The 27,660-nt window shown below is 35.5% G+C and overlaps 1 protein-coding gene across 1 annotated transcript in view; it reads right to left on the reverse strand.

Annotated features, from left to right (window-relative positions):
* Positions 1-3,257: 3,257 nt before the first annotated feature.
* LOC127872251 (solute carrier family 45 member 3-like) overlaps positions 3,258-27,660 on the reverse strand; it is a 36,276-nt gene continuing 11,873 nt past the window's right edge. The window contains exons 2-3 of the mRNA XM_052415585.1: positions 21,479-23,088; positions 3,258-4,930 (exon numbers count right to left, since the gene is read on the reverse strand). Coding sequence (XP_052271545.1) covers positions 4,670-4,930; positions 21,479-23,053 — 1,836 coding nt within the window. The 5' untranslated portion in view covers positions 23,054-23,088 and the 3' untranslated portion in view covers positions 3,258-4,669. The remainder of the gene's footprint in view (positions 4,931-21,478; positions 23,089-27,660) is intronic.

Consider the following 27,660-nt stretch of genomic DNA (forward strand, 5'->3'; position numbering starts at 1 on the left):
AAAATATATGAAACAGTTCTATCTGCATCTAGTACATTTTTGTACTGGATAGAGCTGTCTTTTGGTCAACCAGCAACCATCGGTCAACCTGTCTTTTGGTCAACCTTCAACCATCAGTCAACCTGTCTTTTGGTCAACCATCATGTGTTCTAATCTGTTCACACCTTCCGATCGGTCAGTGAATTCGAGTTCATTTTTACCCATTTATGCCTAGTGGACTCTCCCATCCTTCTAAATTGGATCAATTTATTTCCAAAATTCTGGATGTCTAGTATATTTATTTCTATATTAAGATTATTACTAACAGAAATTCCTGTAAGCAAACAGTGCAGACCCTGATGAGACGCCGCATGATGCAGCATCTCATCTGGGTCTACGCTGTTTGCCAAGGCCTTTTTTTCTAGACGCAAGGCATAAATGGGCTAAACAACCCTCTAGTTTCACTGCACAAGTGATGTTTCACAATTTTTGGAGTTCTTAATTATTTGCTGTTTATTAACAATTATTACCACAATTATTCACATGATTTCCAGATGTAAGTGTTAAGTAAGTAATGATGCCTCTAGACTGGTCAGTGGTGTTTTGATTAAACAACAGCATATCTTTGTATGAAAGTTTTTTTGGGGGTAGAGTGGGGGTTATAAGTTGGTTTACCAAATGTGTTACAAGTTGCTTTTTCGTAAAAAAATTAATTGAATGAAAAAATAAACATTAACATCAGATTATAATTTTAATACCAAAAATTATTTATAAAACAAGCATTTGTGTATTGTACCAAATCTTCAGGGCCAGACAAATAAGAAATATTTCAAATGACAGATTATTAGAGGGAGCTAAATCTAGCATTTCACATGACAGATTATAAGAAGGAGCTAAATCTAGCATTTTACATGACAAATTATTAGAGGGAGCTAAATCTAGCATTTCACATGACAGATTATTAGAGGAAGCTAAATCCAGCATTTCACATGACATATTATCAGAGGGAGCTAAATCTAGCATTTTACATGACAGATTATTAGAGGGAGCTAAATCCAGCATTTCACATGACAGATTATTAGAGGGAGCTAAATCCAGCATTTCACATGGCAGGTTATTAGAGGGAGCTTAATCCAGCTTTTGCAAAGTATTGCTGACTGACAAATCTTTTCAATGTAAAGAATTTGATTTATGATCTTGTCTTAAATGCCAAAAATATATCACTGCCTTTTATGCTTTCAAAAGAAAACATTTATGTACTCAATTGGAATCCTATCATTGATGTTCTTGTACAAAAAAAATATATGTGCTACATAAACAAATTGATACATTTAAGCAACTGGCCACTAAAAGTAAAACTCCTTCTGATATATACATGTATCTTATCACTAAACTATTTTATAGCCACCAAGTAAATGTACAAACTACTTTTTTATACACCCCGAAGCTACCATAACCACAATCATTAAACTACTTCTGTAATACATTTGAGCTGTGCTGCGTAAAAAGGTGGTTTAATGGATGTGCGTAAAGTGTCATACAAGATTAGCCTGTGCAGTCCACACAGGCTTATCAGGGATGGCACTTTCTGCCATAACTTGATTTTTGCTAGGAAGAGACGTTCTACAAACAGAAAATATCATAAAAGCAGAAAGTGTACTTTACGAACATGCATTAAACCCCCTTTTCACAGAGCACGACCCATTTTCAAAATACACTGCCAACAAACTGTAACACTCCTTCTTTAACACATCTGAAAACTACACTGGCATAAGGCATGGAAATGATGCAAATGAAAATTTGTTCATTTTTCATATGTACATCTATGGATATTAAAGGGACTTTGTCACAGACTTTCATATGTTATATTGCTTTAAATGTAAAAAAATGCATTTACTAACAAAACCCTAACATTTGGAATAGTAGTTATAGTAGTAAATAATTACAAGCAAATTCATTGAAGAATTGATATCCACCGCAAAATATAGTATAGATTGGTGCAAATCTCTTTGATATATGGTATAATCATAAAAAATAACGAAGTGTAGGTTGTTTTTTTTTATGAATATCTACACAACCCTGAAGTTTGATGTTGAAATCTTGATACAGATCTGATATAAAGCCTTGAAAAGTTCCATCATACAAAAACATCAGAGTGCAATAACTCTAGTTAAGGCAGTGCATGGTTATGGTTCTTGTTTATGGCACTTCTTCCCATTGGTTTCTACACACATGAAGTTTCATGTTGAAACGTTTGAACTGTCGTATCTGACATACAGCCCTTGAAAGTTCCATCATACAAAAACAAAAAGGACAGTTACGCTTATTTAAGAAAGTGAAGGGCTAAATTCTTAAGCATGACACTTCTGATTGATATCAATACACCCACGAAGTTTCCTGTTGAAGTCTTGCATGATATCTGAGATTAAGCCCTGAAAAGTAGCATAATTCAAGCAACAAACATAGGACAATAACTCTTATTTAAGACAGTGTAGGGTTATTGTTCTTTATCATGACAATCTCCTCATTGATATATATACACATATGAAGCTTCATGTTGATATCTAATATAGTTTCTGAGGTATAGCCCTAAAAAGTTGTGTGACCGACATACTGACACTTATTGATGATTTTACTTGAACAGATTTTTTAGTCAGGAGTGTAAGTTTGCTTGTCTGATCATAATGCATACATTTTCTCTTGAATGAATCACACTGTTTGGCCAAACTGTGAACAAGTCCCATTTAAACTACAATAGCATGGGTATGCACATTAGTGTTGGGCTGTTAAGTCATTTTGTCAATAATCAAACAAGACAAACAGAGCCATGGCATGACAATGATGGGAATTATTAGTTAAAGGAAACTTTACATGGCTTAAAAATACTAAAACATTCATCATTAAAAATATGTAGATTTGTATAGCTTTTTTGAAAAAAAAAATACACCTAAAGGCCATAAAACACCATATCACTTCTACAATAGGGTGTGGTTTTTAACAAACTGCCTAGGTGCATGTACAATTAAAAATGTTAAGTCCTATTTATATTCAGTAAGAATTCTGTTATCCTCTTTTTTCACTGATTAATCAATAAATGAGCCGTGCTCTGTGAAAAAGGGTTAAATGCATGTGCGTAGTGTCCTATCAGATTGGCCTGTGCACAGGGCTAGGCAAAATATTATATTTTGAGTACTGATTCAAACAACTAATGATGATAAACACGACATTTTGTTCATTTTTGGCAGTGTCAGCATGAATAAACAAACAAACAAACCGAGATTGTCATACCCTTAATATCAAACTAAATACTAGCCCTTGTTCAAAGGTTCAGATCACACCTACACATGTATAACCTCAGTATTTGCCATTAGTGCTGCAACAATACGCCAAAAACCGTATTGCAATATATTGTCAGTTCAAAAACCCGTATTGCAATATATGGCAATATATTGCTAACTTGTAACAAAATTATAACTTGCCAATTACCCGATAATCCCGTATATTCCAGTTTTAAAGCAATTTCTGGTAAATATTTACTATAAATGTGCTCAAGAATAACAAGAAACACAAACATTCGCAAATTGTCTTAAGTATCAAATACATTTTGGCATTTGTTACAATTTAAAGATGTGATGAAATAACGTCCAACCGGAGCGTTTTTTCCACTGAACACGCGAAATTCACCTGACGTGATGTTCCCGTTTTTATACAACACAAAATACACCCATACTTTCCATGAGACGTTCTACATGACTGTATAATTTTCGCGCGCTTTTTATTATGACAAAGGATGAAGCACTTTTGATTTGACGCTAGAATTTTATATTGTCGCATTAGCATTAAAATTTGGAAGCGTGTTTCCGAAATTCGGATTACAAATTTAATAATGCTCAATTCAGAATCGAACGAAACATTTACAGCTGTGCGCAATTAATTCAACGATAATCTGTTCAAAAGCAACGAACGAATGCTCCCATGTAACAACGCAACTCCGTATAATACACTTTTTAGAATGCTATTTTTACGTAAAAAATTATTTAAAATGCTTTGTTTTGTTAACGTTGTTATCATTATTTCAGATGGCTTTTCTGGACGAAATGTGAATGAATTTTTGTAAATTTTCGTACCGGTGTGATGAAAATCGTACAATATGCGGATTGCTTATTGTGATATATACCGATATACCGGTATATTGTTGCAGCACTATTTGCCATTATGATGCTTGTACATGTACAAAGCTCAGACTAAAAAACTGCAGAACAAAGTAACATGTTACTTTTGATCAGAGTTCCAGTATATTATTAGTTTTTACTATTGAAGGAATTAAACCTTTGAGTTTCAGTACATTACCGTTTTTATTGTTTTTGAATGAAACCCTTAAGTTTAAACAAATAAGTAACAAAGATGGCATGGATACAGAATCATGAACTTCTCATAAATAAAATATGTAGATGTATGTATATTTACAAACATAAATAATCCACTAAAAATATACAAATATAGAATAAAACAATTTGTTCGGATATTAACATAAAATAATCCATGATAAAGAAAACCACATTTCAATAATCCACAAAAAATATACAAATATAGAATAAACAATTTGTTCGGCTATTAACATAAAATAATCCATGATAAACAAAACCACATTTCAAAAAAGAGTTTGTTTATAGAACAATAAGAATCACGATCATAAAACACTGAGCGACTGTTTCAACGTGGTCATCTCCGCGGGTGCAGTGATGATGTTTTGAATGAACACAATGGAGAGTATGCCCATGACGCCTGCAGTGACCATGTACGATGACTGGGAGCCCGTGATGTACACGATGGATGACATGGTGCAAGATAGGACCACCTGAGATAGGAAGTAAGCGCTGTCCAGTGTGGCGATGTCCGTCGCTATGCCACGCTCTGTGTTGCTATTTGAAGGTGCGTCGAAGAAATATGTCTGCAACAAGAATCATTACATGAATATATATGCAATATTATATGTGTGTTGACTAAGTAATACCGCGGGGGCTGTTTGTAGTAAAGGTGATTTTCAATACTAAGTGTGTTTCATGTAATTGTCATCAGTCACACTCTAAGGGGAGTGCTTGACTGTTCTGGAACAGAAGAATCCCTTGTTGCTGTTTCAAATAACCTTGTGATTATATTTCAAACTCATTCGACCACCCGCTCCTTCATTGACCGAACCCTTGATATGGGTTGCCAACAGCTTGCAGATTTTCTAGGCATTATGTGAGTCGTGTTCTGAGAAAACTGGGCATAATGCATGTGCGTAAAGTGTCGTCCCAGATTAGCCTGTGCAGTCAGCACAGACTAATAAATTATGGACGACACTTTACACCAAAATTGGATTTTTGCTTAGAAGAGACTTCATTTAAAGAAAAATTTCAAAAGCGGAAAGTGTTGTCCCTGATTAGCCTGTGCGCATTGCACAGGCTAATCTGGGATGACTCATTACAAACATGCATTATGCCCAGTATTCTCAGAACAGGACTCGTGATTATAACTCAAACTCATTGGACCACCCCCTTCTTCATTGACCTAACCCTTGTTATCCGGTTGCCAACAGCTTGCAGATTTTCTAGGCATTATGTATTGTAGGATGGACACACTCCATGTACATGTTATCTGGGGCAATACTCAAAACACAAACATTGAGCCGAGTTTGCCTAGAAAACAGCTCAAATTATGCAAGCTTTTGTTTCAAGAAAATGTAACATAAATATTAACATAAAGACTCCATTAAAACCATTGTAATTACCAAAAAACACTTGTATGCACTAAATATATTAGCGTAGTGTATAATAACAAACAACTTGATTCATTTGAGTGCATAAAGTAAATGGTAACAGTCATGATCTTCTTTTTATAGTTTTTTCTTGTTTCCAATACCGTCTTTATCCTAATAAACACTCCCGCCCTAATAAACGCGCCCCTATCGTATAATAAAATGAAGGAGTGATCAAAATAATAGCGCCCCCATTTCTCGGCTGCTAAGGGATAAAGTAATTGCATGTTTTTGACGGAAATTTTTTTATCAACAAGGTAACTGGCAAGAACCTTATAGAAATAAAACTTTAATAATAATAATAAGAACATATATATTTGGAACAGATCGATGTAAGAATTAAACTCCAACATGCAGGCTATTTAATTATTGTATCAGTGTTTTCAGTTTTAAATGTAAAATCCATGTTATGTTTTTTTTTGACACCGTGCATTTAAAATACAGATCTACCCAGGTTGTTTAATATGCGGTACCCTGGGCCGAAGCTACCGTAACCATAAACCTTCACTTATTAAAACTGTTCATATCTCGGCCACGCTTACTGTTACAGTTCCCACTACTTTCATATAGACAACGGCCCTTTCATTTCGCATGATAATAGGGTGTAGTATTCTTATAAAACTATTTGTGATATGTTTTTCGCAAATACCGGTTAACACATTTTAGGTGTTGGCTCATATTATACCTAAAGGAGGGTGAAATAAACGCGCCCTCTTTGTGATTTGCATCGCGCCCGGGCGCGTTTATTAGGATAAAGACGTTATGCCACATTCTTTCATAATTTAGCTGTATAAAATAAACAAAATAAATACAAAGGTAAATTTATTTTATTTTGCTGGTGGATTTTATTCAATACTGAAGGTTAACAAACTGTGAAATTTATACTGGAAATGATGAAATATAGAAAATGTATTTTCCAATTCCATACATTAAAGTCTGAGATATGCTCCCTGTAAAATACAACATATGAATTACTTAAGAGCCGTTCTCTGTGAAAAGGGTATTTAATGCATGCGCGTTAAGTGTCATACCAGATTAGCCTGTGAGGTCCCTACAGGCTAAACAGTGACAACACTTTCCGCCTTAACGGGATTTTTGTTAAGAAGAGACTTTCTTTAAATGAAAAATATCATAAAAGCGGAAAAAGTGCAGTCCGCACAGGCTAATCTAGGACACCACTTTACGCACATGCATTGATTGATTGATTGATTGATTGCTTTTTATTCAGGTTTTAAAACACATTAATCCCCCTTTTCACAGAGCGAGACTCATTTGTATGTTTATCAGCATCACCATGTAACTTAATTACCATTGAACATTAATGAACAGTCCACCATACTTGGCTAAATTATCCACCATTAGATGCATTAGGGTTACATTCCACTAAAACTCAGGTTATTCACAATTCCAACCCATTTAATATAACACTTAATTACTTAAATGTGCAAGATAAATTACAGGTGAACATAGGGATATCTTTTCTGACATCTGATAAAACATTTGGTAACCAATAAATGCAATGACTCAAGCTCATAAAACAACTGCTTAATTAAATCACTGGCCATTGACAATGGTAATAAATTATGCATATATTTTACTGTTTCTAATGGCTTGGCAGCTGTAGTGCAAGGCAAAAAAATAACATGCAGAATAAGCACATTCTGTCAATGAATAACCACAATAAGGCCACCATAAAAATTCTTTATGGTATTTGCCACACCTAAAATCTAAAAAATGAAACAAAAATAGCATTGTTCATTTGGTATTGCTCCCATAAATTTGGGTTAATTTTGATTTAGCAAACATGTTTTGCAACTTTTATTTTTGTCAAACAGTTTTAAAGTATAAAATGGAAGAATTTAATAAGGCATATTATGTTTGTCAGCAATGTTCAACAAATATGTACTCACATCTTTTGTGCCTTGGGTACTCCTCAGATTTTATAAAAACAAGAGCTGTTAGAGGACAGTGCGCTCGACTATTTGAGTGCTTGACAGTATAACGTAAGCCATCATGGGGAAATTGTTCATATTCAATAATATATTAGACGATCTTTCAAAAAAAAAAAAAAAATAAAAAAAAAAAATTGGGGGGGGTGAGAGGGGGTATAATGTGGGGTGTGGTAACTTATAAGTTGATGTTTAAAAAAAAATGGGGGTGGGGTTGGGGGGTAGGGGGGTGAGAGGAGGGTATAATGTGGGGTGAAGTTATTGATTAGATGATGTTTTAAAAAAAATTGAGGGGGTGGGGGGTAGGATAATTATGATAAAATGCGTGATAGAGTTGTCTGCTATTGTTTATAGGTTGGGGTCATGTTGGTAAACAAGTATGCAAAATATAAAAGCAATATGTCAAGGGACAATGAAAATAAATGGGGTAGTACGAAAACTTTCACATTTGCTGCATATTCTAACTGGAAAAGAGGCCATAATTATGATAAAATGCTTGATAGAGTTGTATCCTATTGTTTATAGGTTGGGGTCATGTTGGTAAACAAGTATGCAAAATATGAAAGCAATATGTCAAGGGACAAAGAAAATATTTGGGATAGTACGAAAATTTTAACATTTGCAAGCAGACGCAGACGCCGGGGTGAGTAGGATAGCTCCACTATATATATTTCATATATAATAGTCAAGCTAAAAATTGATACAAAATATTTTTATTTCATTTTTTATTGCGCTGCAAAAATTTGGGAGCAAATTTTAATCAAACAACCAATAATTTTGAAGTGGCCTTAGCAAACTTCCTGGTGTTAGACCTAGTAAAGAAATCTGCGTGCTTCTGACTTGTCAACTTAGGCTATGTTGATCTACATATATCATTTTGGTTGCTTTAATGAAACCTGCATGAGAAAGACATAAAATTGTCCCTTACAGACCAACATGTTATCGTCTTCTGTTTGCTATTACAAAACATTGATTACAATTTATTACAAAACTTTTTGTTCTTATTATGCCCCCCTTCGAAGAAGAGGGGGTATATTGCTTTGCTCATGTCGGTCGGTAGGTCGGTCGGTCTGTCCGTCCACCAGGTGGTTGTCAGACGATAACTCAAGAACGCTTGGGCCTAGGATCATGAAACTTCATAGGTACATTGATCATGACTTGCAGATGACCCCTATTGATTTTCAGGTCACTAGGTCAAAGGTCACGGTGACCCGAAATAGTAAAATGGTTTCCGGATGATAACTCAAGAATGCATACGCCTAGGATCATGAAACTTCATGAGTAGGTTGATCATGACTCGCAGATGACCCCTATTGATTTTGAGGTCACTAGGTCAAAGGTCAAGGTCACAGTGACCAGAAATAGTAAAATGGTTTCCGGATGATAACTCAATTACGCATATGCCTAGGATCATGAAACTTCATGGGTAGATTGATCATGACTCGCAGATGACCCCAATTGATTTTGAGGTCACTAGGTCAAAGGTCAAGGTCACGGTGACCGGAAATAGTAAAATGATTTTCGGATGATAATTCAAGAAAGCATATGCCTAGGATCATGAAACTTTAAAGGTAGATTGATCATGACTCGCAGATGACCCTTATTGATTTTCAGGTCACTAGGTCAAAGGTCAAGGTCACGGTGACCCGAAATAGTAAAATGATTTTCGGATGATAACTCAAGAAGGCATATGCCTAGGATCATGAAACTTCATAGGTAGATTGATCATGACTTGCAGATGACCCCTATTGATTTTGAGGTCACAAGGTCAAAGGTCAAGGTCATGGTGACCCAAAATAGTAAAATGATTTTCGGATGATAACTCAAGAACGCTTTTGCCTAGGATCATGACACTTCATAGGTACATTGATCGTGACTTGCAGATGACCCCTATAGATTTTCAGGTCTCTAGGTCAAAGGTCAAGGTCACAGTGATAAAAGTCGTATTCACACAATGGCTGCCAGTACAACGGACAGCCCATATGGGGGGCATGCATGTTTTACAAACAGCCCTTGTTACAGTAAATTATTTATGTATACATTGTATATCGCCTTGTAAATCATTGAAAATGGATCTTCTGCTCAATCCATGTAATGCTATTGTTCAATTTCCATTCCTACCTATTCACCAAAGACTAGGTAAATGGCAGAATTAATCAACCATAATAAGAGGCAGACTTTAGCCATAAACTATAATAAGTGGCAGACTTCAGCCATCAACTATAATAAGTGGCAGACTTTAGCCATCACCTATAATAAGTGGCAGACTTCAGCCATCAACTATAATTTAGAAGAGACAGACTTTAGATATCAATTATAATAAGTGGCAGACTTTAGCCATCTACTACATGTATACTAAGTGGCAGTTTTAGTCATCAACTAAAAAGAGGCAGACTTTAGCCATCAACTATATTAAGTGGCAGACTCAAGCCATCAACTATAATTAGTGGCAGTCTCAGCCATCAACTATAATAAGTGGCAGATTTAAGCAATCAACTATAATAAGTGGCAGTCTCAGCCATCAACTATAAGTGGCAGATTTAAGCAATCAACTATAATAAGTGGCAGATTTCAGCCATCAACTGTAACAAGTGGCAGACTTTAGCCATCAACTATAATAAGAGGCAGACTCTAGTCATCAACTAAAATATGAGGCAGACTTTAGCAATCAACAATAATAAGTGACAGACTTTAGCCATCAACTATAATACAAGAAGACTTTAACCATCAACTTTAATAAGTGGCAGACTTTAGCCATCATCTATAATTGTGGCAGACTTTAGCCATCAACTAAAATAAGAGGCAGACTTTAGCCATCAACTATAATAGTTGCAGACTTCAGCCATTAACTGAAATAAGAGACAGAATTTAGCCATCAACTCTAATAAGAGGCAGGCAGGCAGGAAGTCTACTAGCCAGCATGGAAAGTATACAGGCAGTGAAGCCACCAGGCAGATTATTGCATACCCGTCTGTAGATCTGCCATAGTCATTAGCACTTTTCTATGGAATTCCATAGAAAATATTATGGAATTCTACGGAAATAGATGGAAATCCATGGAATTTGATGGAATTCCATCTACTTGCCAATTTTCCATCTGAAGCTGTTATGGAATTCCACGGAATCTTGACTAAAATTCCATGCATTTCCACGGAATGTATGGAAAACACCATGGAAAGTTGGACTTAGCCATTTTTTTCAACGGAAATCGTTATGGAAAATAACTTATACATTTTCTTGGATGGAAATCAATGGAAAATAACTTAGAAAATTTTCGCTGGTTGTCTGAAATGTATTTGTAGTTTAATACATGTATGAATTTATTTGCATCAGGTATTTTGTATTTAAAAGAAAATGCAATAAAGATAATTATAAATTTGTTCTAGAAATTGGAACAGTTCTGGAACTGTTCCATATTTGTGTTCTAAAACGTATGTTCTGGAATTCTTCCAAAACAGTTTTTTTTTTAGAATAAATCCAGAACATTTGTGGAAAATGGCTTAGGACTGAAACTGTTCCAATAATTTCAAGAACCTTTTTAGAACATTTTAAAGGGATCTTTTCACGCTTTGGTAAATTGACAAAATTGAAAAAAGTTGTTACAGATTCGCAAATTTTCGTTTTAGTTATGATATTTGTGAGGAAACAGTAATACTGAACATTTACCATGGTCTAATAGAGCCATTATATGCATCTTTTGACGATTTTAAAACCTAAAAATTATAAAGCGTTGCAACGCGAAACGATTGAATAATTTGGAGAGTTCTGTATTTGTCGTTAAATTTTGTGAAACTACGAAGATTGCTTATATAAGGTATAAAATACGTTCAGCATGTGTATTCGGCGGAATAGCTCAGTAGGCTAAAGCGTTTTTACTTCAGGACTCTGGCAGGACTCCAGGGGTCACTGGTTCGAAACCTGGACCGGGCAATGTTCTTATCCTTTTTTTAATTTTATTCTTGATTTTTTACTGGAGCTTTACGATCCAATGTTTACATTTATCGATATAAAGCATTTAATGAATAAGTTAAAAAATGCCAAAATCTGTGAAAAGGCCCCTTTAAGGACAAAATATGGTCAAGAAATTTCTAAAAATGTTTTAAAATGTAGTTCTAGAACACATCTAGAATGCTTTAAGAACCAGTAAGTTCTAATAAAAGTTCTAATGGGGAATAAGAACACATATAGAACACCTTACACTTACAAATAGCCAAATAGACTTCATAGTAGCGACAGCAGCAGCAGCAGTAGAAGTAGTAGTTGTAGATGTAGTAGCTGTATTAGTAGTAGTAGTAGTTGTTGTTGTTGTAGAAGGTGTTGTTGTTGTAGTAATTGATGTAGTAGCAGTAGTGTTTTTTTATATCAGTAGAGGTTGTGGTGGTAGTAGTAGTAGTAGAAGTAGTAGCATTAAAAGTTTCTGTAGCAATAGTAGTAGCAATAGAAGTAGCAGTAGTAGCAGTTGTTGCAGTAGTAGCAGTTGTTGCTGCTGTTGCTGCTGCTGTTGCTGATGTTGTTGTTGCTGTTGTTGTTGTTGCTGCTGTTGTTACTGTTATTGTTGCTGTTGTTGTTGGTGGTGTTGTTGATGCTGTAGTAATTAAAGTAGTAGTTCTGCAGAAGTAGTTGTTACTTTCTAAGCAATTTCTACAAGTTTAAATTCCTTAACCCTGTCCAAGTGGTATACACACTGTTTTTTTCTCAATATCAAACTCAGCCAGTCCAGGTTGTCAAATAACAATCTATCTGATTCTGATAAACCTAGCATGTGCTGTGAGTCAGATGTTGGGTATGTTTGCTGCAAATCTATTGGTTATAAGATATAACAGCCTTTTCTAATTGGCTGAATTCAAATACAGAAAGTTTACCTGTTAGATTGAAACATGGTTGACAATGTACTGGTTTAACTTGTTAAAATAAAGTTAAAGAAATTTAACAAACAGAAGAGTTCATTAGTTTTTCCATTAAAAACACTTTCTTAAAATACTTATGTATTTATATCATTTGGAAAGTGACATGAAATATTGCTAAAGAGTGATGCATACAGTGTTTGAGCAGTCTGTCTAGGAATAGAACAACAACTGAAGGTTTGTGATTTTTATTATTTCTAAATATTCCTTTAAATTTAATCTTCTTATGACATTATTGTAGACCTTTTTGTGTGATATTTGAGGTTTTAGTATGGCAAATATTAGTTTAAAAGCAGCTGTAACCCAAATTTTCACTTAGTGGAGTTTGCAGGTGGAAAAAGGAAGTACATGTAATAAGACCTATGTGGAGAAATTAATAACGTTTAATGTAGTATCGGAATTTTATCATGCAAGGTTATAGAACTGAGGCTAAGGAAGTTTTTTACTGTGCATGTTGAGCACTCAATGCTCATTTATGGTGTTAATGTTTATTATTATCCCCCGCCATAGGCGGAGGGATATTGTTTTGGTGTTGTCTGTCCGCCCTACCATCCTTCCGTCTGTCCGTCTTTCCATCCGTCCGTAGCCATATCTTGGTAGTGCTTTGGCAGATTTCACTGAAACTTGGTGTGAGTATGTATATGGATAAGAGGATGATGCATGCCGAATGGCATTGTACACCATTAGTTAATAAAAGAGTTATGGCCCTTTGTATCTTGAAAAAATGCTTTTTTGTGTGTCCAAGGCCATATTCTGGAAGTGCTTTGGCGGATTTCATCGAAACCTGGTTCGAGTATATATATGGATAAAAGGATGATGAAAGCCAAATGGCATTGTACACCATCTGTTAAAAACGGGGTTATGGCCCTTTGTATCTTTAAAAAATGCTTGTTTGAGTGTCAAATATAATACTTATGTGTCCAGAAGCATATTGGCGGGGGATATCAATTCAACGAATTTGCTTGTTAAATAAAAAATTAAACCAATGGAATTGGTTTTTAGGTATCTGAGTGTGCATTTTCATACCAATAGAATTACACATCATTCTAATTATAGCAATAATAAATTTGTACTAATCATACCAACAAATTAAGTTATGTTTAGTGCTTTACGATGTATTCACTTCGTTTTTAGTTCTCTTTCTAAAGACCATTTAACAACTTAATATTTAAAACAATTCATGAATTATGTTGCCTATACATTTTCATTATGTGCTTTAATTACCATTGACCAGTTGATGGAAGATACTGCAGAGTTTGGCAGGGAAATAATCCAACAGCAAAGCGGCTCTTTAAGCGCATTTATCTAGAGGACTTACAGGGCCACAAATTCATGGTAAATATTGTCATGCCCTGGCCTAGATAAGTTATTTAATGTTAACCACCTGAAAGTATTTTGTCTTTTTGGAATTCAATATATTGGTCTAAGTCAGTTACACTTTTCTGGATCCTGGATTAACTTTAAAAGTTCTAAGTATTTTTTCATGAAACTTTAAACATGAACAGATGACAATGAGGACATTTTGCACGTCATTTCATGTTGTTTATAATGCAAGAATTCTGGTTGCTATGGCAACAAATGAATTTAACAAACTTAAAATAGTGAAGTTTAACAGGTAGGGGACCATATTGCTTTGCAATCTCTTGTTATAGTTTGAATGTAAATAACTCTTTGCTTTAGACATTTTTATGATTTTTTATTCTGTAGAGCACATGTGAGCAGTATACAATGTACCTCATACCAAAAAGAACCCGGAGGCAGTGACTGGTGTTCAATATTCTCAGAAGAAAAGGAAAATGGCAGTGGAAGACTTGGACAAACATTTTTAAAAACTAGCCTCTGTGTTAAGCCTTGCAGTCTGTGGCTGGTGACATGTTTTATTTTGGTTACTTCTTGTATAAAAAAGACCAGTTATTTATTTTGTAAATTGTATTTTGTGTTTGTTTTTTGTCTTTATTTATTTATTTTTTTTAAATTTAGGAATTTGAAACTTGGATAATTGAATAGTCTGTGTTCAACAGTACTGACCATAGTATAATAAATAACAAATTTACAACAGTTGTTAATTTGTTATGTATTATTATTAACTATGCTCAGTACTTGAATACTGGCTGTCTGCATGGGAATTTGTTTTCTAAAAAGATGGTTTCAGACTTAAACTTTTTAAGTTAAACTTCGGAACTTTTCTAGAATTGTACTGGAACACATCAACTAGAACTGAACTTCTGTTATCATACTGAAAGTGTTCTAGAATTAATAAGGAACAGTTGTTGAACGTTAAAATTTATGAGAAAAAACTCTAGAACAATTGTGCGTGATGTGTGTGTGCATGTAATTGTGTGTGTTTATGAACATATGTGAGAAAGGAAGTATACTTGTCATAAGAGAAATGTAAAATTCCCCTTCTATGTTTTATATTGTGCCTTTTATAAGTTTTTCTTTTCTCACCTGTATATGCGTGCATGTTTATGGATGTGTTTTTGAATGTGTGCATGCATGCCTGTGGTTAAGAGAGTTGGTACTTTATGAAAATGTAAAACCACTCATTTTTGAATATGTACTGTGACTGCATGTGTGTGGTTTATGATTGATGCCAGATCTTGTTCATGTTTAACTTCTATGATGAAACCTTTAGTTACATTCACATTTGTTTTTCAAAATCAATGAAATGCCTTTAATCTATAATCTGTTTTTTTCTATTTTATTCCAGCTATTTATTAAATTCCATAGCTTTTCACGGAATTCCATATAATTCTATGGAATTCCATGGCATTCTATGGAATTCCACGGCGTTCTATGGAATTCCACGGCGTTCTATGGAATTCCACGGCATTCTATGGAATTCCACGGCATTCTATGGAATTCCACGGCATTCTATGGAATTCCACGGCATTATATGGAATGCCAAGGAATTCTATGGAATTCCACGGCATTTTATGGAATTCCATCCCATATCAAGTCCCTCTTCTGTTTTTGTTTCACTTTTCCATTGATTGCATGGAATCGGATGGAAAGTTAGTGCCAATACTCCACGGAATTCCATCTAACGATTTCCATAGAATTCCATATGATTCCACGGCAGATCTACAGACGGGTAACATGATGTGGACATGTTGTGAGTGTTTTTATATAACCATTCAACTATGTATGCATGAAAGTTGTAGTAAGCTGTATTGATGTAATAAGAAACATGTCATTTGTGATAAACCAACAATTTGGAATTTCTGAATTAGTCTAACTATATATATAGGTCAATGCAAAGGTGAAACTGAGGTAATGTGAGGTGGATGTGTTATTATTTTTTTTTAAGGAAAACATTCTTGCAATTATCAAAGCTTTGTAACATGTAGTATTGATGCTCGATTTTGGATAATTCAAGGTTTACTACAAATTATAACCTTTTGAATGAGGCTGTGACAAAAAGTAGGTCAATCAAAGGTTTTTGTAATGTCAGTAGTTTTAGTTGTATTGAGAGTGTTCACAGTAATCATCCAGGCAAGCACACTACGCGACCCGTGACTTTTGCTGCGAATCTCTCATCACCGCGATCCATGCAACATGACAAATGGCCATGATTCTGAGCGACAAGAAAATTTGGGTGATGCCTCGGCCATTCCACAGTGACCGTCGCGCAATGTATCTCGCTGTACGGCAATCAGTGCGAATCAACGAGAACCGCAGTGATTAATTTTTGTTTTCGCGATTTGCATTGACGGTTACAAGTATCCGGTTCTGATATATACTTTGTTTTCATTCAAATAAAAAAGTAGCCGAATCAAAGAATTCGGCAACATGGGAATCGGAAATATGCATTCCGCAAACTAGAATACATTGTAAATAACTGAAATAATAAAAATTCGGCCTATTGGGAATTTGCAAAAAACGACTTCGCAAACTGGAAATCTGAAGTTCAAAATTCGGCAATCCAGTACAAAGATGGCGACGATGACGGCTTCATTGCTTTATCTGTCCTTTTAACCGATTAAAATCACTAAGAGGTTAAACGACCTTCGACAGCTAATTGGTGTTGATCTGTTGTGTAATGTCAATAAAGGTGTGAAAAACTCGCGAGTCAGTGTTTATTACATGTATTCCCTATCATAGCAGTACATGTACATGTAAGAAAAATAAATGAAATTATGCAGACGATTTATTTACATGCTAAAGCAGTGTAACTGTTAACAAATACTCACTTTCCTTTTTTTAACCTGTAATCAGGAAGTCCCCGGGAAGCACGTTTTTTTACATACTGCGTGAGACGCAATCAAACATTTTTTTGTAAATGAGCGTACATGTATTGCATTCAACCTAAATTTAAATTTGCTCGTCCAATGAAAGTTGTGTCCCATAATGCACTGTACTCTTTACACTTCTGAAAAATGGTGTAAGCATATGGTTGTGTTTATGAAATTGTTAAAGATTCAATATATTTATCGTCATAAATGTTTAAGATTTTTTTTTTGAAAGAGATGTTGTAATTATGTTGGATTATGGGATAATTGCGAACATTAGAAAAGCGGTATGTATATAGTTATGGATACGATTTGGTTTATATGAATGAATTGGCGAATCACCGATGTCACCGATATCCACTGCGATCATGGCAAATCACCACACAATTGCTGGGAATCACTGTGAAAATTATCTTGCTCTCTCACAACGGCAGAGTGACGAATCACATACAATCTTGGTGATTTTCCACTAAAAAACAAACTGTCCACCATGACTCTGCAAATTAGGCAAAAATCACGGGTCGCAAAGTGTACCAAAGCTTGCTAAAGCATAAGTGATGTTACAAGCAAATTGCATGTTATACATCGTTGTACATAATGCATTGTAAACAACGGTAATCAGAATTCTAGGATCATCTTGGCAATCAATACATGAGCCATGCTCTGTGAAAAGGGGGGTTTAATGCATGTTGGCAAACTGTCGTCCCAGATTTACAGCCTGTGCAGTCCCCAGAGGCTAGTCCCAGATTTATAGCCTGCACAGTCCCCAGAGGCTCATCAGGGATGACACTTTTCTCCTAAACTGGAGTTTTGTGAAGAAGAGTCTTCTTTAAAATGAAGTCGTCCCTGATAGGCCTGTGCGGACTGCAAAACCTTATGTCAGACGACAGTTTATGCACATGCATTAAAATCCCTTTTCATAGAGCATGGCCTTTTAGTTTAGACTAAAATTTAGTAGACCATCTTAGATTACTTCTCAGTTTAGAAGTGTTATAAATATATATTATAATAGAGTATTGTTATGAATGAACAAGATGTGTTTGTGAAACACTATGTCCCCATATATTTGACCTTTGACCCTGAAGGATGATCTTGACCTTGACTTTTCAACACTCATAATGTGCACCTCCATGAGATACACATGCATGCCAAATATCAAGTTTCTATCTAGTATCTTCAATATTTCAAAAGTGTACATTAAATGAGCGATTTTGACCCATAAATTTGACCTTAAAGGATGACCTTGACTTTTCACCATTCAAAATGTGCAGCTCCATGAGATACACATGCATGCCAAATATGAAGTTATGACAAATGTTAAAGTTTGACACAAACCAACAGACAGAGAAAAACAATATGTCCCCCACTATAGTGGTGGGGGAAATAAAAATCAAGCAAAACTTTTTTTTTTTTGCAAAAAGTTCACAAGTGAAACTATTGATTACACTGTAACTGTGATAGTTAGCTTTAAAATCTTTCAGTTAGATACAGCTTTTACGCCATTCAATTTTTCACATGATAACATAGCTGCAATTAGCAAAAGGCTGATGATACATAGCTGCAATTAGCAAAAGGCTGATGATACATAGCTGCAATTAGCAAAAGGCTGATGATACATAGCTGCAATTCAGGCCCGTACCCAGGCCATGGGCCCAGGGGCCCGGGCCCCCCCCAGCTGGCTGTCGAACTATGATTTTTTTAAATGATCGGCCCACTGCAATTTTTTCTCTCGTGCAAGGGCCCACAGTACACTTTCCCTCAAAACAAAAGAGCAGCTATGTTTTATTGTCCCTGATAAACAAGGGGATTGGCGCTCGCCAATCGAGATAAGCCCCTAGGCAATGTTTTCTTATCGCCTTGTACACACATCCCCGATCAGTCCCCCATTGTGATCATGAATGCTTCATCTATCGATGGTTGATGTAACATGTATTTTGATTAGTGCAGCAAATGGAAGCAACTACTACATGAGGTTGTAGAATATGGTCTGATAATTGCTGACGCAGGTTTTTTTGCTTCTTTGAGAAGGCCCTTTCCCCTATACGTATTTTTCCTCTATAAAAGTTAACTTGGTTTTTTTGGAAACCTTTTATTTGGGAATTTTTAGGTCCCAATATATACTCTTTACATTGAGATAGGGCCCTGAATTTGAACCGGAACAAAACACTGACAAAGGTATTAAAACTTAGTATTTATCATTTTTGCAAGGAAATCACTGAAAAAGACTATGATGAGATAGTTTACATGTCTGTTGGAAAGAAAAACAGATTCATAAATTTACTGAGCAACAGATAAGAATTTGGCAGAATTCAGTATTTAAAATAATTCAATGCGGGGAATCACATGGTCAGATTTGATAAAAAATGGCCGCCGATGCCTCGATTCGATGGAGAAATTGAGTCTTCAAACGTTTTCCGTCAGGAAATCGCGAAATATTCCATGAGTAACCTCCACACTCAGACCAACCAGTGGAAAACGGTTCCGGCTGGCCCTATGATAGGCGTTATCCGATTAAAATCAAGTAAGTAATAAGGTAGATGTACCTGTTTGAAGACTCAATTTCCCATTGAATCGAGGCATCGGCGGCCGTTTTTTATCAAATCTGACCACGTGATTCCCCGCATTGATAATTGAGTACCAAGAATTGAGTAATGTCAACCTATTAATGGCTCATTGGTAAAAAAAAAGAAAATTGAAACAACAAATCGATCTCATTATATAAATTAACCTGATCCAGTGTAGAAACATATTGTATAATTAAATTATCTGTTGCCTTGAATTTGTTTGAAAACAGTAAAATATGTTACATTGATTATTTAAGACTTTCATTATTTCCCCCAAAAGTTAGGCGTTTCGCGCAATTTTTTTCCTTAAAAAAAGGCAAGGTCTTTCCCAAAAAATCAGAGAAAAAACCTGTGACGTTATTGATTTGTGAAAAAAATGGTGGAAGCAATACGAGAGCTGATGTGGATAATCGTCAGTTTAAACCTGTTAGTTTCGGAAATGTAAAGCTTTTAATATAGTTGTGAATTAATACCAATGTTTTAAGCTTAAGACTTCAGAAATGTGCTGATTTACTTGTTATATTCCATTAATTCATATCACAAAACACCATTTTTATAAGCATTAAAATTCACCTTGCAAAGTGCCAAATAAAAAAAGTATATCTATAGGGAGGGGGGAACCCTCCCAAACCTTTCCCGGTTGGGCCCCCCCAGTCAAAAAATCCTGGGTACGGCCCTGGCAATTAGCAAAAGGCTGATGATACATAGCTGCAATTAGCAAAAGGCTGATGATACATAGCTGCAATTAGCAAAAGGCTGATGATACATAGCTGCAATTAGCAAAAGGCTGATGATACATAGCTGCAATTAGCAAAAGGCTGATGATACATAGCTGCAATTAGCAAAAGGCTGATGATTACAGAACATGATCATCTATTCATTGAAGGATTGGAACAACAGCTTGGATCCTTATTAAAAGGACTGCAAAGAGTGTATGCATTGTGACAATAGACCCAGATGTTGCCAGGGAATACAAACTTTCGAGTATACATTAACTATACACGTGGATTCTTTAATCAAACATGATATGTTGATGTAATCAGGAAAAAGTATCGTGTTTCTTTATCAATGAAGCACACAAACATCCAAGTAACACCTTGAAAAAACTTTCTGCATATGTATATGCTGCCTTGGGCTACATGTACATGTATGTCATAAATTAATCATGAAATTACTGGATGTATATATGTTTATTTTGCAAAAGAAAAATTTAATATACCCGGTACACCATGCATCTACAGTAAGTATCAGTTTCAACTTATTTATTTTGACCTCATTGCACAGAAAGGTTTATTAAACACTCTGCAGTCCATTTCCTGGGACTATAACCAGTACTTGGTGTCTTTAGGGTAGATTGAAGGCGCTCCCAGTGAGGTTCCAACCGGTGAGCTCCCTATTGTTAAGCGACACCATATCCAATCTCATATCTATTAACTTTTAACCTAATACATTAAACATTTTTTTAGCAGAATAGCCTTATCAACTACACTCACAGGCACTTCTAAGTACATGTATCATGGAATACATGAAAATTTATGACAATTATGTATCAACTGCAACACACACACACACACATGTAATATGTTCAAGTCTTCACCCTAAAAGTAATGAAATAGGAGACAAAAAGACTTTCAATTACATTTGGATACAAAAGAATAACAACATGAAATTAATGAAAACTGTGAAAGATATGCAAAGAAAGATTAATCCATTCATATTTTCACCATGTTACAAATTAGAACTTTTGCCAAAAGTTTTTAAAAAGGCAACATTTAGACCATCTTGAATTGTATGGGCCATGCTCTGTGAAAAGGGAGTTTAATACATGTGCGTCAAGTGAGGTCCCAGAGTCCGCACAATCATATCAGGTATGAAACTTTCCCATACTGGATTTTTGCTAAGAGGAGATTTACCATAAAAGCAAAAAGTGTTGTCCCTGCCTAGCCTGTGTGGACAGTACAGGCAAATCTTGGACAACACTTAACGCACATGCATTAAATCCCCTTTCCACAGAGCACAGCCCATATTAAATGAATAATAACAAACCTACCTGTTTTTCGCTATGATATTTCGTCACGAGTATGAAAGGAATGGTTGTTACAGTGGCGTATGCAATTCCCGTCAGGGCTGCCATGACCAGCACGAAGACAACGTTCTTGAACAGCACCATGCCAAACATGGAGCACACGAGCGAGGCCATCCCTATGGAGTAGGTCAGCTTGCATCCATACCTTGTCACTAATCTCTCGATCAAGAGTGCATAGATTGCGGACGTAACACAGTGAATGAGTAGGCCCCAACTCCCCATACGAACCCCTTCATCAAAAACGACCCGAAGTGGAGAGTCTTCAGGGGCATTTGGATCCCCTTGGTACACCGCATTGGCTACATAGTCAGTAAAGAACAGGTTGAATCCCATCACCGAGGTCCAACTGAAGAAGTGAGCAAGTGCCAAGTGTCGTAACACGTGCGGAATAACTAACAGCTTTTTGAATGGCTCTGGAAGTTTGTCATGAATATTGATCCATAGCAGTCTGAACAGATTCACGATGGATGCAAACATACGGCATGACAGCAGCATGCCCAGCCCACTTTTGGGCAGTGCCATGAACTTCCCCATGCGAGTTCGTTTGCTTGCATACATTTGTGAGCTATTGGGTTTTTGGCCTTGCAACATAAGTGCACCGTTTTCTGAACCATTTGTATCATAACCTGACTCCCCACCATTGCTACAGATCTCCTGCAATGTGTTAGCACCACTATTAAAGTGACTTTCTTCAGACTCTCCCTCGACTTTTTGATTGTTCTCTATGGCTTGCAGAGGTAGCTCTTTGGCTGCGATCAACGTTGCCATCAACATCACAGAAAATAGACATCCTAGTATTGTAAATACTGTTTTTTCTTGATTTTTAAAATACATACCAATATTGGTAGTGTTCCAATCTATAGCAGTTATGAGATATCCCAGAAACCCTCCCAGACTGACCATTAATGAATACACAATAAATGCACGGTCCTCTTGATCAGAATCCATGGTTGCATCAGATATAAGAGCTTCGCAAGGGGTCAAACATGCCTGACTGGTAAAATCCAACATGACCACTCCAAATGTTAGCAACATCACGGCCATAGTTCTTGACATAGCACTCGTGCCAAATAAATTTGTACACAACACATCAGCGTACGGTACCAGAACTAAACTCATTATAAGTAAACTTGACAGGCCAATAATGAATGGCCTTCGTCTTCCTAAGGAACTGCGACACCTATCGCTTGCCCTTCCTATAACCGGAACCAAAAAAAATCCCATCAGCGGGCCCAGTCCCAGTATGATACTCATATTCTCCTCCGAATAACCAGTCTTCAGCAGCATTGGCGGAATGTATGTAAACCCTGCACAGGCGCAAATCTCCACCCCACAGACGATAGCATTTAGCAGGAATATCTGCACCATGCCAAGACTAATGCGCCTGCCCTTGGACCCTATGGTGACCATTTCCGGTATCGGTGCAGGTATTGAACTTGAAACCAGCGGTACCTGCAACGTGGGCTCCAGCAGCATGTTCTCAACAGAGCCGGCTCTTATGCGCGATCTAACCTCCAGGTAACCTTCCTTATCATTCATCCCTGATTACAGATGTGAGCAATGTCATTGTGACCCTGTAACAGGCAAAACAAAGCTTTTACAGACACAATTTGCTTTAAAACAAGAGATGTCAAAAGATACATGTAATATGCTTGACTTTGCATGTTTTAGCCCTTTCCCACATACATGTAGATACGTTTTTGTGACGCATTTGTAGTCTCTTAAAAAGTTACATTTAATTTTAAAATACCTTTCTTTCTAACGTCAAGTTTAATAGGCTTCATTACCAACCCTAAGTTACTAATTAGCAGCAAACAGCATAAAACCTGAACAGACTGTGAGTAACCTGCAGGCTGTTCTGGTTTTATGCTGGTTGCAAAAGCAATTTTCCCTTTGTTTCTTTATGGGGGAAAGGGTTAAAAACAAGAGGCAATCAAATCGACCATACAAAGCAGTTATATTATACAAATGGTTGAAAAATAATTTTTTTGTCATTATGTCTTCATTGTCATGTCCACAACATTGTCCAATTCAGCAATATCATTAATTTTAATATTGAAGTGAAATTACAGATTTCTTACATTAACAATTGTCTCCCAATAAAATAAAGTAAAATATTTATGTCCTTAAAATGTACTCGATATGAGGAATACAGCAAAGATACAATACTGGTAAAAATTTACTCTCAAAATGCAGCAGGTAATTTTTGTCACAGTAAAATTACAAACACCGTTTGTCAATCTTAATATTTTTACAACATTCAATCTCACCTTACAGCAACAACTATCATAAACATGTACATACACAGAAAGCTGATGAAAGTGTCTATTTTCCTTGAAATTATCCTCCAGCATCAAAACTACTACCACTTACCGACATCCATAAATGATACAAATGAAGTACAGTCTACTCTATTTTGATCACCCCTTCAGTATAAAAGATTTCTCAGATCAGATGAATGGATGGTTAAAGTAACAAATCACTTTCACAGTTTGTGCCTAAGACCAGACAAGCTTACAAAGATGTTTATACCAGATCCTCTATCAGTAAAAAATAATCCTGCAAAATAAAATTATAAAAGCTAAACAAAACTATTTAAAATTGATTGACACTATTTAAAATATATTTATTTTTTTTAAACAGGAAAAAAAGAGACAATAAAACAAAATACTTTAAAACATTTAAAAAAAAATTAAACTCTTTAAAACCATTACAAATCAACAATATTTAGGTATGCAGCATCCTCCATGTTATACATTTTATTATCTTACATTAAAGCTTTGCAGAAATGCCCTACTTAAGTCCTACATTTAATAGCAGAGTTGATAATGTATATACTTAAACAGTTTAGAGTGAAACTACTGACAATATAAGTGCTGCAGACAGGGTTATAAAAGAGAAGGGTGGACATTTTCTAAACAGACCTCTAATTCATATATATGGACATGTGACAAAGCGTATGGTGTACACTTCCATGTTTCAAGTTTTTATTTTCAGGCTCTTAAGCTTCAATAAAATATTAACATATTATGTTTGTTGAAGCATATACAACAGTCTGCACAGCCTTATCAGGAACGACGATGTTCACTTTAACCCTTTCCCACTCAGAAGCAAAGTGAAAATGGCTATGTGCAAACAGCATAAAACCAGAACAGCCTGAGAGTACCTCGCAGTCTGTTCAGGTTTTATGCTGTTTGCTGCTCACCAGTATCTGAGGGTTGGAAACGAAGCCTTAAAAACTTGACTAGTAAGACAATTGCGTACAAAATGTATCTAAATTAAACTGTGGAAAAGGGTTAAAGAAACTTTCTTCTAAACAAGCCTGCAGTCTGGGGGAGGGTTACGCCTTGTTTTTCCAGAGGTCACTTCATTTCCATTAGCCTCTGTTCACCTTACTGAATTACAGCCTATTTAATTTATGTAATTTAATGTATTAAATTATGTTTCATCGCAAAAGAATTATTGCCATACATGTACTGAAAGCAGTTACTTCATACAAACTAAATGTACATGTACCTTATAAATATATAGCATTCGAATTAACCTTTTTCAGGCACTGAAATTTTCTTGCCCCACACGATGCCCTTTTACAGGCCCTTGTTATTTTTCAGGGCCCATCAAATTTTTCAGACCCCCTGACATTTAACATGTCAGTTTTCAGACCCCCTGCCCACTTTTCAGGTGCCCTGCCTTTTACCAGTTGACTCCAAACCTCTGCTACTTTAGGTGGTCCTGAGCCCATTGATATTTCAGTAACCACTTCACTGGTACATTCTGGTTCTTTGTCACACAAAACTGTTTACAGACTAAAGTCTAAGTTTAAAAAAAAATCAACCTTTAAATAGGCACCTGTTTCTTAAAACTTAATATTGAAGCCCTTTATTGAATATTTTGAAGTACATATGACACTGCAGTCAAGTAAATCATCTGAACTTGGTGTACAAAGTTAGCAAATCATGACAATGTGAAGATGGTGAAGTCTAGCCATGCATGAGCAACTTTTATGAAAGGGATCTTTTCACGGTTTGGTAAATTGACAAAATTGAAAAAAGTTGTTTCAGATTCGCAAATTTTCGTTTTAGTTAAGATATTTGTGAGGAAACAGTATTATTGAACATTTACCATAGTCCAATATAGCCATTATATGTATCTTTTGACGATTAGAAAATCTAAAAATCATAAAGCGTTGCAACACGAAACGATTGAATTATTTGGAGAGTTCTGTTGTTGTCGTTTAAATTTACGAAACTACGAAGATTGCTTATATAAGGTATAAAATACGTCAAGAATGTGTACTCGGCGGAATAGCTCAGTAGGCTAAAGCGTTTTTACTTCAGGACTCTGGCAGGACTCCAGGGGTCACTGGTTCGAAACCTGCTCTGGGCAATGTTCTTTTCATTTTTTTAATTTTTTTCTTGATTTTTTACTGGAGCTTTTACGATCCAATGTTTACATTTATCAATATAAAGCATTTAATGAATAAGTTAAAAAAATGCCAAAATCTGTGAAAAGGCCCCTTTAATAGCTTTTAGGACAATGCCCTTGTGTTTCTACGAAGATTGCTTATATAAGGTATAAAATACTTAAACTGTGTATACGCGGCGGAATAGCCGAGAGGGCTAATGCGTTTTTACTTCAGACTAACTCCAGGACTCCGGGGGTCACTGGTTCGAGCCCTGGTACAGTCTACTTTTTTTCCTTTTTTTTAATCTTATTCTTGATTTTTTTTACTGGAGTTTTTAAGATCCAATGTTAACATTTATCAATATAAAGCACTTAATGACAAACTTCAAAATATGCCAAAATCTGTGAAAAGGCCCCTTTAAGTACAATGTTACAATCTTCTATCCACTATCCCTGTTTAATGGTTCAATAACACAAAACACTTTTTTCAGCAAAATTCATTTTTAAAAACAGGTTTATTTTAACTCAACACAAATTGCATGGTCATAATTTTAATATAAGAAGTAAGCCTTGTGATAATGCAGCAGTTAATTATGAAGAAATACTTAAAGAACACACTTAACAAGAATGTAAATAATATACAGCCGTTGTTACAAATAAATATGGTCATGAAATTTCCAAGCAAAAATTAAATTACCTTACTGTCTTGCTTGCAAAATGAAAAATTTGACTGAGTAAATGCTCTTTTTGTTGACCAGTTGAGTTGTGTTCTGAGTAAACTGGGCATAATGCATGTGCGTAAAGTGCCATCCCAGATTAGCCTGTGCAGTCTGCACAGGCTAATAAGGAACAACACTTTCCGTCTACATTGGATTTTTGCTAAGATGAGACTTCATTTTTACAAAAAATGTAATAAAAGCAGAAAGTGTCCTCCCTGATAAGCCTGTGTGGACTTCACAGGCTAATCTAGGATGACACTTTACGCAGATGCATTATGCCCAGTTTTCTGAAAATGCGTCTCAGTGATTAAAAGAATGCTTAACAAAAGCCTGATTATGAGTAATGACGTCAAAATGTGGTCCACTAGGTACAATCTGAAAGGATTAACATATAAAAAGATTATAACCTACCAACAGTGTGTTGCTTTAATAATTTAGGAAGTGTGTTGATAAAGGATTTATATTGGAAGCAACATGTACATGATATTTTATATAAAAAAAAATTAAGAAATGTTGTTTGAAAAATATTTGTCAATAAAGTGAGGAAACCCATACCTAACAAACAAAGTTGATACAAAATAAACTGCATCTACCTTTATCGGTTGATGATTTGTATCAAAGGTACCTGCATCAAAATAATAAGATTTCCAAACATTTATATACTATAATATGTAGTGATATCAGGGGTGTATTAATAATGGCTTGTTAGCCTTTAAACTCAATTATTTTCCATTATTTTTACCTTACAATAACTCTGCACTTAACTGATTCAAACCTATTATCTTGAAGTACATGAGTTAATTCTTAAACAAGTGGGCCATGGGCTCTAAGACGCTCACCTGAGACCCAAAGACAAGACTATTCTGAGAAAGTGGGAGCTGATTCATGAAGATTAAACCAGAACAGTCTCAGACTTTCTAGAGTATGTACATGTTTGTTTATTATTTGACCAAGTGACCTAGTTTTTGAGCTCACAAGACCAAGTATTAATCTAAGCCAAAATTTCATCAGGACAAAAATTAA

Source organism: Dreissena polymorpha, chromosome 1 (assembly GCF_020536995.1).
Source record: "Dreissena polymorpha isolate Duluth1 chromosome 1, UMN_Dpol_1.0, whole genome shotgun sequence".
NCBI classification, from domain to species: Eukaryota; Metazoa; Mollusca; class Bivalvia; order Myida; family Dreissenidae; genus Dreissena; species Dreissena polymorpha.